The sequence below is a fragment of the Battus philenor genome, unplaced genomic scaffold (assembly GCF_028537555.1).
Source record: "Battus philenor isolate CCGP_79_NKW_IND1 unplaced genomic scaffold, ilBatPhil1.0.hap1 SCAF_29, whole genome shotgun sequence".
NCBI classification, from domain to species: Eukaryota; Metazoa; Arthropoda; class Insecta; order Lepidoptera; family Papilionidae; genus Battus; species Battus philenor.
Window position 1 is genome coordinate 1,094,196 of NW_027181692.1, and position 14,898 is coordinate 1,109,093.

At 41.0% G+C, this 14,898-nt stretch overlaps 2 protein-coding genes across 2 annotated transcripts in view; one reads left to right on the forward strand and one right to left on the reverse strand.

Annotated features, from left to right (window-relative positions):
- The window catches only part of BRWD3 (bromodomain and WD repeat-containing protein), a 39,531-nt gene extending 37,155 nt beyond the window's left edge, over window positions 1–2,376 (reverse strand). Inside the window, exons 1-4 of the mRNA XM_068770017.1 lie at window positions 2,242–2,376; window positions 2,099–2,157; window positions 1,994–2,023; window positions 1,814–1,873 (exon numbers count right to left, since the gene is read on the reverse strand). Coding sequence (XP_068626118.1) covers window positions 1,814–1,873; window positions 1,994–2,023; window positions 2,099–2,157; window positions 2,242–2,278 — 186 coding nt within the window. The 5' untranslated portion in view covers window positions 2,279–2,376. The remainder of the gene's footprint in view (window positions 1–1,813; window positions 1,874–1,993; window positions 2,024–2,098; window positions 2,158–2,241) is intronic.
- Window positions 2,377–2,978: 602 nt separating this feature from the next.
- Window positions 2,979–9,913, forward strand: LOC137926260 (E3 ubiquitin-protein ligase COP1-like). The gene is given in 5 exon segments (XM_068769852.1): window positions 2,979–3,268; window positions 6,353–6,911; window positions 6,990–7,086; window positions 7,089–7,267; window positions 8,458–9,913. Coding segments are annotated over 4 exon segments (2,193 nt in total). The 5' UTR covers window positions 2,979–3,268; window positions 6,353–6,362; the 3' UTR covers window positions 9,826–9,913.
- Window positions 9,914–14,898: the final 4,985 nt, after the last annotated feature.

Here is a 14,898-nt window from a genome sequence, read left to right on the forward strand (position 1 = left end):
TGGTACAAGAGGTAGTCTTATTGCTCGAAGTGATTTCTACCAGACAACCTTTGGATGGAGATGAAAAACATGAAGGACAGGGCAGTTTAGGGTGTTCGTACATGCAAATACATACATTACACACATACATATATACAAGAATACTTAAATATGCACGTAGACATATCTATATCTATACATATATTTAAATGGGAAAGGTACTACATAAATATGAATAATTGAGAAATGTTACACAATATTATATTTCAGAGGCGAAAGAAGTGCTCTTTTACCATATTTTTAAATAGTGACAACGATTAAGCGCATCTAATTGGTTCTGGTAGCTTATTCAATAACCTGACAGCGACAATGGTGAAATTTTAGTTAGATACACGTTCATTTAAATATATTGTTTTATATACAAATTTAAAACAATTATAATCATTGAGGTGTTACAATTTAAGACACTGAATTTAAGCAACTTTGGGTTTTGGTCCTAAAATTATAAAACTATATATGCCGAGATGAGCGAACAATCTTATGGCATCACATACAAATTATAATCAAGGCACAAAGCATATACAGGGTAATATGTTATGCATTAACAAATATATCTTAAGTAAAAAAGTAACAAAAATAGTAGTAAAAAATACTATATACAAGACCCAAGAATGGAAGTTAAAAAAACCTACTGAAGGTAAAACCTTCAGTAGGTTTTTTTCTGGCGAAACTGAAAATTAGATAAAATAAAATCAAGCTTTCAAAGCGGCATTGATAGATTTTAAAGTTTGGTTCTGTAGTAAGGAGTCTTCATATTACATCATAAATAGTGAAATTGTGCTTATTTTTCTTTAACATTTTATATATTTATTTCCAAATATACTATATAAAGTAATTACTCTTGAATATGTTATTTTTTCCAATTAAATACAACAAGCTAATATCTTCTGGCAATACAGTCAGACAGACAGTAAAATTTTTAATACAAAGTTAGAAAAGCTTTCCCCTACTATTTACTTTCGGATATAGTATATCATATCATATTAATTGACTGCAAATGAGCTATATTTGCACAATTTTAAAGATTTTACACCTAAAGTCAATCAATCTGTATAGTTTTATAGCCATATAAAATAAAAATTCAACACAAAAATTCTATCAAGTACAAGTATCAGCTTAAAGTAAATTGATTTACTTACTAGATTTAGAGATAAAATAAACACGCGTGAGTATGTTACACCTTTCTCTATTTATAAGACGCATTTGAAACACTTGTAACTAACCTTTTATTTTATAAGTTTCTAATAAATACTATTCTTCTAGCGTTCTCACGACATTTACAGAAAATTCAAAGAAATAAATAACTTTATATTATAATAAATCACAATGTATTATTGTTACATTATTATTGTAAAAAATTCGTAAAAAGTTTTATAATTAGTTTCGAAATTATATACAGTGTTACAAGTTTGAAATTCCGCGCCATTGTACCGCGAACCGCGACCTGACGATCCGGAGCCATCGGCCCCTATCGCGCATTAGAGCGAGACGGAATGCCGCACCGTTATACGAAAGAAGAGGACGGCCTCACTAGACATTTACGAGCCCAACTAGCACGAATGAGAATGATGTATCACTTTTTTTTGGAAAAATCTCAAAAACTGAATTATTGTAAATGAAACATCACATATTGATTATCCACGAATTACCATGACATTTCCACGACCGTTTTCATATACGATACGATATACGACATTTTGCAGTTTTATTACATTTTAAGCATATTTCGGCGCGTAAACTCGTTCAAAACAACAACAAACAGCTGTTTACTCACCAATTCATCGTAGGACTGTGCGTGCTCGCGGCCCAGCCAGTCGAGCCGTCGCGGCAGCACCTGTAACAGCGCAGCGGTCAGCGGAGGGCGGCGGTTCGCCCGACGGCTGAAGCCACACGCCTCCCGCACCCGTCACAACATTGCGAGCGCGCGGACCGGTACCACGGCCGAACCACTTACCTCCACGCTCTCGAGCTCCCGCAGCAGCGTCTGAGGACAATCGCGATCTGTTAGTGTATCTGACGTTTTTAACGCACGCTACGGACGTATCAGACTCTAATTTACCTTCGCAGTCTCCTTCAGAGGGCCGCCGGAGAGGAATTTCGCGATCAAAAAGTAGAGTTCTGAAACCGGGAAGGCTAACGTTACTCGATCTCTCGCGCAACACACTCGCGATATAAGGCTCGGTTTTAACACACAGGACTCACCGGGGACGACGTTAACCTCGTCGTCGCGTTCCTCCATAACGCTAGTTTTTATATCCGGGGTTTATTATGCCCTTTCATATCACAAACACTGAAAAAACTTCGCAAACATTTCACTCTGCACATTACATTGTTGACGATAGATAATGCACCTACTGTAGTAATAGCAAAATGGCGTAAGCTCTGTCGGCAAAGCAGTCCGCGCGCATGATGCTTGGCGTCACGCACAGATGGCGCACGCTTGCATATATACCTCGCTAGCTAGGTGCCCTCTAGCGGCTAAAATAAAACATCTTCAAATTTGGTTTTGATAAATTGTATCTTTGATCTTAATATTACTACATAAAAGTATGCAGATAATTTTATTATTATTTCATAGTATATATTGTTACACTCCAAAGGAACGGGTTTCACAGAAGTTAATGTAAAGAAATAAATAAAATATATTTCTTTTTTATGATATAGTTAACAAAGTTTAATGAATAAATGAAATTTACTATTATGTATAATTTCAGTAGGGCCTCAATAAATGTAGAAATTAGGTTTATCGTTGTGATATATTATCAGGTTTATGTGCTAAAAATTTAATAATGTTATCTACTAGATTAATATTCTATGTGCTTCAGGTTGTCATTGTGCATGTTATTTACTTTTTTGAGTATGGCAATTAAAGTAGTGATTTTCAGTTTTATTTTTTGTGAAAAGTAGCAACATCAATTGTTAATGTCAAATATATAGATGTGATGTACCGTCTTATGTGGATGGTACAGGTATAATTATTTCCGATCTTAGCGTATATTCATGTATATTATAATATTAAATGAATTGTTTATGTAAAATTACATAGTATATACTGTTAATTGTTAATAAAATTAAGTAAAGAATTGAATGTGGTTAATTGCCGCGAGGGCGGAGTCTTGTCGCCCCGATGCTTCTTAAGTGCACAGACGATCCTTCGACGCGGTCTGGCGGCCGCAGACAAACCTTAGCATGCCACGAATGTCACATCAGATCAATCGCTCAGTAAAACGTAAGTCAAAATAATCAAATATGAAAGTTACTCTATATTACGAACGCTGGTAGCTTAAAAATTTTAATATTAACTATATTATTTAAAGTTACCCTAGAGTTCGTCAGATCAATACGATGTTCATTGATTGTTTATTGGATAATTTCTCGCGCGGGAACCAGGTCAACCGTGTACCTGTTTGCGCGCCAAATACTTGTGAACACAGGCGTAAACATCAACCGATGCCTTCACATGATATGTTCAATTAGTTTACATTTTTGGCTGCTTTCAGTGCAATAAACAAATGTATTTATATGCAGTTTATTCCTGTGGGTCATGGTTTCCCAACCATATACTTTATTTTTAATGGAGCCCGAGTATTCTTCAACTACCTATACCAAGCGCCGCACAAATACTGGGGTACAACCTGGGGATGCCAATATGGAGTAGATGAGGAAGTGGTTGCACTAGACATAATTATAAAAACTGAATAATGTCTAGTTGTTTTTAAAATGAATTTAGAGACTTACTTAAATATTGTAATATGCAAAAATATGAGCAGAAAAAAATTGGAAATGTTAATACAAATCAAAGGCACAAGCGCTAATGTCTGTAGAACATTGATCCCAAAAAAAAACCAAAAAATGTCAAAATATGCTTCTAGAATATGCACTTAAGGTGAAGACATTTGATGCAACATGTATTTATTTACACATATGCAATTGCCGAGTTTGGAATTTTGAGTCTATCCAAAATATCTTGCTAAAAAACTCAATAATTAATCCTTTTAACATGAATTTAACAATATTTTCTTTTAATAATTGTCCATTAAACCAATAAACCAATTGTAAATAATTACCCTGCACTAAGTGTTAAGACACAGTCACCTCTTGAGTTGGGGCATCGAGCTTCAGCAGTAATCACATCTCGAGTCATCATTTATTCCTATGTCCCCAAGATGGGGCAGAGTGCGTCCACAGTACATCGCCATCCCGAACGGTCTTGAGCCTTGTGCTTTACTTCGCTCCGCGTCATTCCAACTGCCTTCACTTCTGCAGTGATCATCCGCCAGGTTTACTTTGGGCGGCCACGTCTTCGCTTTCCTTGGGGATTTCATTCTAGGGCTTGCCTCTGTATGTGATCAGGGTCCCTTTGGAGCCGGTAGCCTATCCAGTTCCACTCGCGGCGTTTGATCTGCTGGTCGATCTGCATCTAGCCGCAATGTTTCCAGAGGTCTACGTTGGAGACTTTCTCAAGCCAGTATATACCGTGAATACGTCAGACAGTTGTTAATGAAGACTTTAAATTCAAAAGGCATTAAATTCAAATGCCAAGCTAAATGCATTACAGCATATCAGTGAGGAACAATAAATTTATAGAAATCATTTAGACAGTTGTCATGAATGTGGACATTTTTTACACAAGTGTAAAAAACAATGTTGTACTCTCGACCAAGTCAATGCATTATAATATAGAGCGAAGCAACATCTATATTGGCACAGTGACAAAGAATGCATTAAGAATATATCACACATTGATAGCGATGTCTGGGTATGTTCAGAATTACTTTGTTAGATGTGTATAAAGTAAGTGATTGTGATGGAGATAGGGCTCCAACTAGGTGAACTTGAAAAAAAAAATTTTTTGGAATGTTAATAATTAACTAGAATGGATTTAATTAAATTATACCTGTAAGAGAGGTCCAGGGATTACTAGTGGGAGACAGGTAGCATAATATAGAAAAACAGTATGTCCAAAAATAAATGCAATAGATGCACAATGCACAGATAGCACATATTTTTGGAGACAGTCCTGAGAATCCTTATTTTTTTGCTTTATATTGACCATTATTGATAAAGAAAAACACATTGGCAATAGAAACCAGTGGCTCTGTATGTCGCTTTGTACAAATAAGATGACTGTGTTTTATTTTATGTATTATGTGTTTTATTAGGAGGGACAAAAAAATTTAATTCTGAGTGTCAGTTTATAATTTTTCTACCTAAGATCATATTGCAGTACTTGTTTGTCTCACTTGTAGTCAAAGATATCAAATAAGAGTACAAGAAAGTTATATGGATTGTCTCCTTTAGGTACCTTTGGGAGACCCGGCTTGCCCACAAAAGGATTTTTTTTTCTCAATCACCATCATCTGCCCACCTCAGTATCTTCACTGACTTCAGTTTCACATTCTTCTATTTTGCTTTTACTTTCACCTTCATTAAAATTTTCTATATTTTATTTCTACTACATATTCTGAATCACTCGCAATATATTATAAAACTACAAATTTTTTGCATTCCTGATGGTCCTGGTTGTGGGTCAATCATTTTAGGAGTTAATTTGAAAGCGATATCAAATTTTATTTATGTAATTTAAGTATTCAATTTTTGATGGGTAATTCTTCGCATCTTCAGGTCTACCTGTTTAGTTCTTTCATAGTGAGTGTATCTAAATACTCTGGATGTCTGTCTTGGGCCATGCAGGTTCCTCTTAGCTTACATGGTTGTGTCCACAACTTCAGTGGTCAACCCTCAAAATTCTGACAAGACAGATTTTAGTTAGGAAAGCTGTCAACCAAAACATTCAGTAGCTATAAATTAACAATGATCTGAATAAAAAAAGAATCATATTGGGGACACCAGTGGGTGGAAATGAGTGGGAGTATGTTGGTCACATCACCCTGTATGTATCTGTGTTGGTGATATGTAACTATTGATAGCTTTTAAGGTGATGATACAGAATCGTGATTACTCCTATGTTTTAGTCAATTTCATGTCAATGACGAAAGTCCCGTGTCAGGTGACTTTAGTATCTAGACTATAATAGTTTATTTTAATTAATTTTTGTTTACAAACTAACTGCTTAATTATATATAATTTTGAGTTAGACATGTATGTTAAAACAAAGCGAGCAGCCTTCTTGATGTGAACACAACTTGCTTCAAACTAATGAAATATGTATCTATCACTCTCTCACATATTATAAATGGTTTAGAAAGAATTATTAAATCACGTGATATGTTGTAAATTTTTTTTAACCACGCTAAGGATATAGTTAATATGTAGATTTTGTTATACGAAAGACAATGTCGTTCTGTTGCAGCGGTGTGGTGATGTCGGGCGCGGCGGCGGCGGCGGCGGGGGGCGGGGCGGGCGGCACGGCGCTGGGCGGGCTGGGCGGCTCGCTGGAGGACAAGGACTGCGACCTGCTGTGCCCCGTGTGCTTCGAGCTGATCGACGAGGCATACGTGACGCGCTGCGGGCACTCGTTCTGCTACGCCTGCATCGCCAAGTCCGTGGAGTTACACCGCCGCTGCCCCAAGTGCGGGGCGGCGCTGGCATCCCGCGACCACATCTTCCCCAACTTCCTGCTCAATGAGCTGGTGGCGCGCCGGCGGCTGTGCGCGCGCCCGCCCGCCCCGCACCAGCCGCCCGCAGCCGACGCGGAGCGCCTGCGCGCGCTTCTAACGGCCGAGGCGCGCCACCTAGCACTGGCCGACGTCGACGGCATGCTAGACGTGCTCACGCGCCGCAAGCGCCTGCTGGAGGCGGAGTCGGCGGCGGCGCAGCACCGCCTGCTCTACGAGTTCCTCGCGCACCTGCTACGCCTGCGACACCACCAGCTCGACCAGCTAGCGCGCGAGGCCGCGCTCGTCAGGAAGGTACTGCTGCATTGTCACACCACCACCGTTTAGTCAAGACTGTCATTCTTAGACTTCAACTCGGCTGTCTGCTCACAGGACATGGAGCACGTGGGGTCGGTGCTGCGCGAGCTACGCGCCGGCACCGCCGAGCTGCTGCGGCCGCTGTCTCCACCCGACCTGCCGGAACGTACGTCCACGATATTCCAATTTTTTTTTCAAATCTAACAAGCTATTCAAGTTGTTCCCTCCGTTCAGGTGCAGAAGAACGTCCAGAAGAAGAAGAGAGCTTCGCGGGCGGACCTGGAGCCACAGGAGGCGATGCGCTGGCAGCCCGCTGGCGCCGACTAACCGCGCACTTTGACGACTTCGTCCAGGTTTGTCTTTACTTCTCTCGTATATTTTTTGAGTCTTCACCTCCACATAATTGGTTCTCTTACATATGAAGCCTTCATCTCCCTATCTTCTACAATCTACTAAAGACTCGGAAAGGCTTCAAAAATAATCAGTCATGTAACCAAGTACATATAAATAAAATCATGGACAGACATAAAAGCCTTCTTTATTAATGTGGTCAAAGCCTCTGACGGAGTAACATAGTGGGAAATATATCTCATGTCAGAGCGGTTCATATCAATATTAGACTTTCTCAGTAATAGATCCTTTAAGTATTGCATTGATAGGCTAAACTGAATACAGTATATTGTTCATTCTGGGGTACTTCAAGGATCTGTTACAACCAGACCCTTATAAACTACATGAAAGGAATTTTAAATATGTAGAACTAGGTTTATTCTCAGACGTTGCTAGATTTTAACAAATATTTTAAGACTTTACTTGTTGAAATGTAAAATTGAAATATATTCCTTCAAAAAGATTCCGCTCTATCATGCGACTTTCAATTGAAATGCTAAATGAGTTTCGAATGATATTCCATGTTCAAATTCCTTCTCATTGCTCCATATCCTCAATAGATTATCTGCCTAAATAATTTAAAAGCGTGATGGATTTTTAATCCTGTACAAAATGTATGCATTGGTATTGGTTTAGTTACCTCAAGTGCGGGATTTTCTTAAGTGAAATATTTAATAAAATGAACATACTGATGGTTGTTGCTTATAATAGTATAAAAGTTCTTTATTTATAGGTGGTCTGTATCTACACAGTGGAATAGTGATGGGGTATAGAGCTATTTTAATTGTTACTCTTCTCATTGCCTCAAGCGAGGTTGATCCTCCTATGCTCTGCGGTGCTGCAGTCTCATGCATGCACCCTTGGGTCTTAATGTTCCACAGCGGAGTGCAGTCTGATGAAGTTGCAAGAGCCAGAAAGGCTAACAGCGATAATCACCAAGATCTTTATATGAATGTCTTTGTGATCCTTAACGAAGCCCATTTGGAAGAATTAACCTCAGTTTATTCGTTTAAAAAAATTTGGCCCAGTATCTTTAGCTGTAGATGTGAACACAAATGAACAAACAGCAAGGGTGATGAAATAGATGACAAATAAAAATAAAAGTACTTCTTCCTGTTCATTCTGGTTTATAATTATGTGTTGTGCTCCGCAGTGCTACTTTGCGCACCGCGCCGACGAGCTCTACTTCCCCGGCTCCAGTAGCGCCACGCCCGCCCCGGTGCCCGGAGGTCTGCCCGCTCCTGCGCAGCCCGCCCCGACGCCCCCCGCACCCGCAGCTCCCCCCACAGTGCCACCCGCAGCAGCACCCACCGCTTCAACAGCGCCCGACGCGGACGCCGTGCCGCAACAGACAGCTCTGGAGTCGCGTGCACCCAGCGCCGCCGCAGGCGACCAGCGCGCGCCCGACGCTGACACCGGCCCGACCACAGCTCCAGTTGGGTCGGGGAGCGGTGCAGCGCCCGCGGGAGCCGGCTCCGCCGACGCGCCCGGTGGCCTGGAGGCTTTCCGCGCTGACTTGGCCGCCTTCACGCGGTACCGCGCGCTGCGCCCGCTCGCCACGCTGTCGTACTGCAGCGACGCTATCAACTACTCCACCATAGTGTCCACCATCGAGTTCGACAAGGATGACGAGTTCTTCGCGATCGCTGGCGTCACGAAGCGCATCAAGGTGTTCGAGTTCGAGGCGGTGGTGCGCGACGCGGTGGACGTGCACTACCCCTGCGCGGAGATGCAGTGCGCGCACAAGATCTCCTGCGTCTCGTGGAACGCCTACCACAAGAACGTGCTCGCGTCCGCCGACTACGAAGGTACTGTGGCCGTGTGGGACGCCGCCACCGGCGCCCGCACGCGCGCGCTGCAGGAGCACGACAAGCGATGCTGGTCCGTGCACTTCAACCGCGCGGACGTGCGCCTGCTCGCCTCGGGCTCCGACGACGCGCGCGTCAAGCTTTGGGCGCTCAACGCCGAGCGCTCCGTGGCCACGCTCGAGGCCAAGTTCAACGTGTGCTGCGTGCGCTTCAACCCCGCCTCCTCGTGCCACCTGGCGTTCGGGTCGGCGGATCACTGCGTGCACTACTACGACCTGCGCGCGCCGCGGGCACCACTTGCCGTGTTCCGGGACCACCGCAAGGCCGTCTCTTACGTGAAGTTCCTTGACGCGCGCACGCTGCTGTCCGCCTCCACGGACTCGCAATTGAAGCTGTGGCGCGTGGAATCGCCTCGCTGCGTGCGCTCCTTCACGGGTCACGCGAACGAGAAAAACTTCGTGGGCCTGGCCACAGATGGGCGGTACGTGGCGTGCGGCTCCGAGAACAACGCGCTATACGTGTACTACTCTGGGCTGTCGCGGCCGCTGCTCTCGTATCGCTTCGAGGCCGTGCGTGGTTTCCTTGAACGGGAGCGCCGCGACGAGGAGCCCTCGGAGTTCGTGTCAGCGGTCTGCTGGAGAGGCGCGCGCGACCGCCCCGTGCTGCTGGCCGCCAATAGCCAAGGCACCATCAAAGTGCTCGAGCTGGTGTAACGGCCCCTCTGGACTTGTAAATAAATATTAAGTGTTAGTGACTAGTGCATCTGTCCTGTCCCCTGTCAAAGTAAACCGATCCCCTCACTCGCTGTGTTTTATTGTGAGCTTCGCGTCCACCCACCCTCTCGCAAGTTGTAGTTCAAAACCAAACCAAATTTGACCACAACTTCTGTCTGGCTACGATGGAACTGCAGTCTTACACAACCCAAACACAATGGAACCCATCACATCAATGATGGCGTCCATATTAAACGCTCAAAAATCACACAAAGCTCTCACAACGGAGTGAATAAACCTCCAAAAAATATATCAGAGAGACATTGCATTTAGGCAGATATAGAGTAATGTGCTAATTTAGAAGGAAGTTACATCATCACCTAGACTACTTTGACAAATAAACTGTCTGCAAAATTATGTGAACATCTGATGTCCCTTCCAAGAAACTCTAGAACGTCAGGAACATCAAATGGTCACAGTGTCAGTTCAGGGTCAGACTGCGAGGGAGTCGCTGCTCACCAAAGCACCAGCTCTAGACTAACAGAGTCCACAAATTGACTCTTAAGTTAAACAATAGAATAAGATATATGTTCTTGTATAACTTTTTAAAAAAGAAGTCTAGGATTTATGAAACTTGACTAGGTGAATAATTAAGATATGACAACACAATACATAAATTTCGTTTTGAATTAATTATATATAAAAGTATAAAACATTACAGTACCCGGCGACAAATGTTACGATGAAATACAATGACCGACAAAACGTGACATGGGTAGTGTGGGACAGAGATAGTGCTCTACGAAGCCGAAATTAGCCGATTGTCTCTTTCCAAAGGTCGATGTAGTGTAGACATAATTTTAAAACATTTACACATAAAATATTTACACTAAATAAGTGATGCGATATGATTTCGGTTCGGCGAAACAAATAATCCCAGAATTGGAAATTGCTGTGTCCAGGCGTGGGATAATTCTCTGGTTGCGTGTTCGAAGTGGGTCTAAGGTCTTCGATTATAGATGTAAAAAAGCCGATTTAAAACGTTTAAAACCAAAAGTGGCGGTTTAAAACCCCAAATAAATCTTTTTAAACGGTTTAAAACTCGCCTACTAAAATATAAGAACAGTGTTTTTACACATCATTATCGACAATACTTGGTCTTGTGTTAGTTACCTATGCAGTTTATACCTATGTAGGTAAGTATATTACATATAAAGAACTATAATTAAAAAGAAACAATATTACAAACAATAGATTAAAATATGTACTTAAATCATAAAGAAATTGTGGATAGGAGTTTTGACCTTTATTTCCAAGTAGTTAAGGTCTACTCAAAGGTCCACTCCTCAATTTCTGTTCAAAGAGTTTGCCGACAGAGAGCCACCGCCTACTGCTATGCACACACACAGTCTGTCAAGGTCACGAAAAGAAATAAAGTGTTGCCATACTTAATTTTAGGACAGAAATGTCAGTCAGTTTTACAAAGATAGTGGCGCCTCATAAATTTTCATGACTTTCTTGACTGTATGATCATCATGTTGTCGAGTGGACTGTGTAAGATTAGCCAGTTTTTTCATTACTTTCAAGAAAAAGTCGGGTACCTAATAATCTAATTTTATAACAGCTCATTACATTTTAGTTATTTAGTAATGTTTGGCATATTTGGTACGAGTACCTTTATATTGAATCCAAATCTGTAAATTTTTTTACAATACTGGCAACACTGACATGTCCGGACGCAACACGCTATGTATGTGTGCGTGTGGTGTGAAGTAGGCGAGCTGGCAACGTTGCATCTTGACGTCTCTCCGCGTGAGAAGTGCAAGTGTGTGAGTTTGGTTTTAAACCGAATGAAACTGATTGATAAATCTTTTCAAAATAACCAATATAGTTAACTAGGTAATAGTTTTTCAACTTAGCTAGGTGATGTCTACGCTTGGAATAGATAATGTGTTTATATTTAAGAAAAACATAGTCGTCAACACTAAACGTTTAAAATCGAAAAAAATGGGTATTTTCGGTTTTAAACGGTTTTTTTCGTTTTAAACCAATTGGTTTAATTCGTTTTAAACCGGCCTTACATCTATATCTTCGATCATTGCGGTCGTCTAATATATGGGATTAACCCTTAAATGCATCTTGTTGCCAAATGTATACATACCACGTTTCTTTTTTTTTTTTAAGTCGTGTGGTATGTGTTTCCGAACGCACTGCGACGACCATAGATAATAAATATATTGAGTGTCAAAAAAGAAATTATGCAAGTTTCGGCAGCAAATCTATTTTTTTTAATAGATATTTGTAATTATTAAATACTTACCAGGAAACATTTTTTCCAGGCTGCAATAAGAAACCATGCATTTAAGGGTTAAGGTCAACAGCAGAAGAAAAATATATTTCAATTAAAAGGGAGGGTACCCTGGTTTGATTTTTCACTGCACGCTCGGTATTCCCTTGATGGTTGCGGTGAGTAGCCGAACGATTTTCAAGATAAGTCAGGCGGCAGCAGGTCGACACGGGGAGCGCCGGAAGTTGACAGGATGTGTTTGTGTTGATGCGAAGTGCTAGATTCAACCTCAATGACCGAAGATTATTTTAACACTTTGCCGTCCGCACGTTTTGTAATAATTTATTCGCTTGGCGCCGGCAACGCTAATTCGGATTACTTGTCTTGTCGCCGGCCGTTTTAGACATTATCGGGAAATTATGAATTGTAAAGTTTTAATCAACTCATCGCTAGTTCTCATGCGTTCTCAACCCTGTTCCCTTATTTTCATGAAATTTCAAAGATATACATACGTAAATAAATACAAGATTTATTTGTTTATTTCCATTCTATTTGGTATTCAGTATTTTTCTTTCGTATGGTATGAAGCAAAACAGTCTCCAAGATGCAACGTTGAATTCGCCTTTTAAATATTTCACTTCCGTCGATTCTGCTCCACTTTCGCTTTTTTCATCTCCAATGTCTTCTTTCAAATCGTCCGGAACGTCAGACGAGACGTCCGCGCATTCATCATAAATAATCGTGTCGCTCTGATCTGCCAGATGAAAAGGCACAAGAACTTATAAAAACAAAAAACTTTTTGACGCGTGTAACTTGTTGTTACCTAAACAAAACAGCAACAGAAATCAACAGCAACAGAACTCAACAACAACAGAACTCAACAACAACAGAACTCAACAACAACAGAACTCAGCGATACTATTTATACTATTTTGCGCGCTACACTACTATGGTGTCGCCGGATTGCATAGTATTAATGATAAAACTCGCACCTTATTGGGATGCGAGGCGATATACAGATTGTGGTGTGAATTTAACGCTCCGAGAATGAAGTTTAAGAACCGAGACGAGAATTTATAACGTGAATTCGAATTGGCCCCGGCGCGTGAGACGTCACCTAGTTAGTGAACGCGACCGAAGCCAGGTCCTTCTCCCGGGCCATGCATGAGAACTGCTATAGCTGGTGCGCGGGCGCATTGGAATGTTTGTTATAAAAACAAAGGTCCGCTAAGCCAATAGCACACTTCTACAACCCCACGCCCCTTGAAATGTACAACGCCCCGACAAGTGTTCAAATATTTTTTACTGCATTACAAACTATGTGACATATTTTCCATTTATATCTTTTTTGTTAAAATTTAATTTAAACATCGCACACGTGCAACGTTATTATATTACACAAATGTGGCGCTAGTGTGCAAACATTAGCGCCATCTAGTAGGTGCGTGGTGAAAATTAAAAAGGTAAGAATGATAGTGGCTAAACAGATGATCGCTTAATGCAGTGATTCCCAAAGTGGTCTATATCGACCCCTAGGGACAACCTGCAAGGGGACTGCAAAAAAAATTTGGAGGTCCATGAAATGAAATTTTATGTTTCTTTAATGTTACGTATATTTTACATAACAGATAGAGAGTAGTTTCAATTAAAATTCAATTAATAAATGATTATATTAACATTTGTTTTTAAGTTTTTAATACTAAACTATATTATACTAAACTATATAACCATATTTACAGAAAATCAATATCAGGTAAGTAGGGGGTCTACCCAACACGAAAAAATATGGCAAGGGGTCTACGACACAAAAAAGTTTGGGGAACTCTGATTTAATGTGATCACCTGTGTGCATCATAAGAACTAGAAACAGATTGAACTACCCTTTAAGGCATCGTTCAAGGGCGACATAACCTATAGTGCAGGGTGTGCAATGCACACGGGCGCTGTGCCGCTCCCTGAGACAGCTAAGAGCATCGTCTCGGACCATCATGGTACAACACATGATTGTAAGTTCTATGGGCAGCGAAAGAGAAATTCGATACATTTCGCTGTCCATAAAACTTAAATCACAAGAAACGTGAACTATCGCGGTCCGCCGTTTAGTTTCGCAACAGAGATGTGCTACAGGCATGAAAACAATGAGTGTTATTCTCCCGTCATAAGAAGGAAGGCCGTAACTAATACCATACTGTAAGCTATACCTACTTATAATATAGCTTGTTGGAATATGAAAAAACTTGTTACGACGGCAAATTTGATAGTTAAGGCCGTGGGGGGGGGGGGTCAGGTTTAGGGGGCGCCAGGGTTTCATTGCACACGGGCGCTACACGAGCTAGAGTCGCGTCTGGCAGCGTTCAACTTAAAGTTATGAGGGTTTTCAAACGCGCTCAGACCAGAGAAGAGCCCACTACAAACTCATACGATGTCTTTTTTGTGGCCACTTTTACAATATCTTTAATACACTTGCAGAGCAATTAATTTTCAAGCTTTATTTATCATTAAAAAATCGAAAAAGGATCAATGTCATGCTGCTGACAGAGAATAAAGGTTATTGTTCACTTACACTGTAATTATTTTGCCTACAGTTTTTTTAATCTAATATATAAAATTCTCGTGTCACGGTGTTCGAACTTGAACTCCTCCGAAACGGCTTGACCGATTTTTACCAAATTTTACATGCGTATTCAGTATGTCTGAAAATCGGCTACTATCTATTTTCCATACCCCTAAGTGATAAGGGTGGTCCACCCCTAAATTTTATTTTTAATTTTTTAGACAATTTTTTT